The sequence below is a fragment of the Buceros rhinoceros genome, unplaced genomic scaffold, assembly GCF_000710305.1.
Source record: "Buceros rhinoceros silvestris isolate BGI_N320 unplaced genomic scaffold, ASM71030v1 scaffold11717, whole genome shotgun sequence".
In the NCBI taxonomy this organism is placed as follows: domain Eukaryota; kingdom Metazoa; phylum Chordata; class Aves; order Bucerotiformes; family Bucerotidae; genus Buceros; species Buceros rhinoceros.
The window spans coordinates 1-231 of record NW_010420448.1 but is presented as its reverse complement, the minus strand read 5'-3'; the positions used below and the strand labels follow the sequence as shown (position 1 = coordinate 231).

At 37.2% G+C, this 231-nt stretch overlaps 1 protein-coding gene across 1 annotated transcript in view; it reads right to left on the bottom strand.

The window, feature by feature from the left end:
* TMEM87A (transmembrane protein 87A) overlaps window positions 1-76 on the bottom strand; it is a gene marked incomplete at its 5' end in the record, with an annotated part of 10371 nt that extends 10295 nt beyond the window's left edge. Inside the window, one exon of the mRNA XM_010139312.1 lies at window positions 4-76. Coding sequence (XP_010137614.1) covers window positions 4-76 — 73 coding nt within the window. The remainder of the gene's footprint in view (window positions 1-3) is intronic.
* Between the last annotated feature and the right edge of the window lie 155 nt (window positions 77-231).

Below are 231 nucleotides of genomic sequence, written 5' to 3'. Positions count from 1 at the left end.
CTCGCCAGAAACATGCGGCCCAGGAAAGCCATAGAACCCCGAAGAATACGTACACAATACACATCACCATGAAAAACTATTGCACAAAAAGAAGCAAGAAATAGGAACCTTAGACCCAGAAAAATCACTTGCTTGTTTCCATTCCACAGCTGTAAGACAGCTTTATTTTATCCCTGAGCATAGCAACTCCTGAAGCTTTTATATATATATAAAAACTATATATATACATAT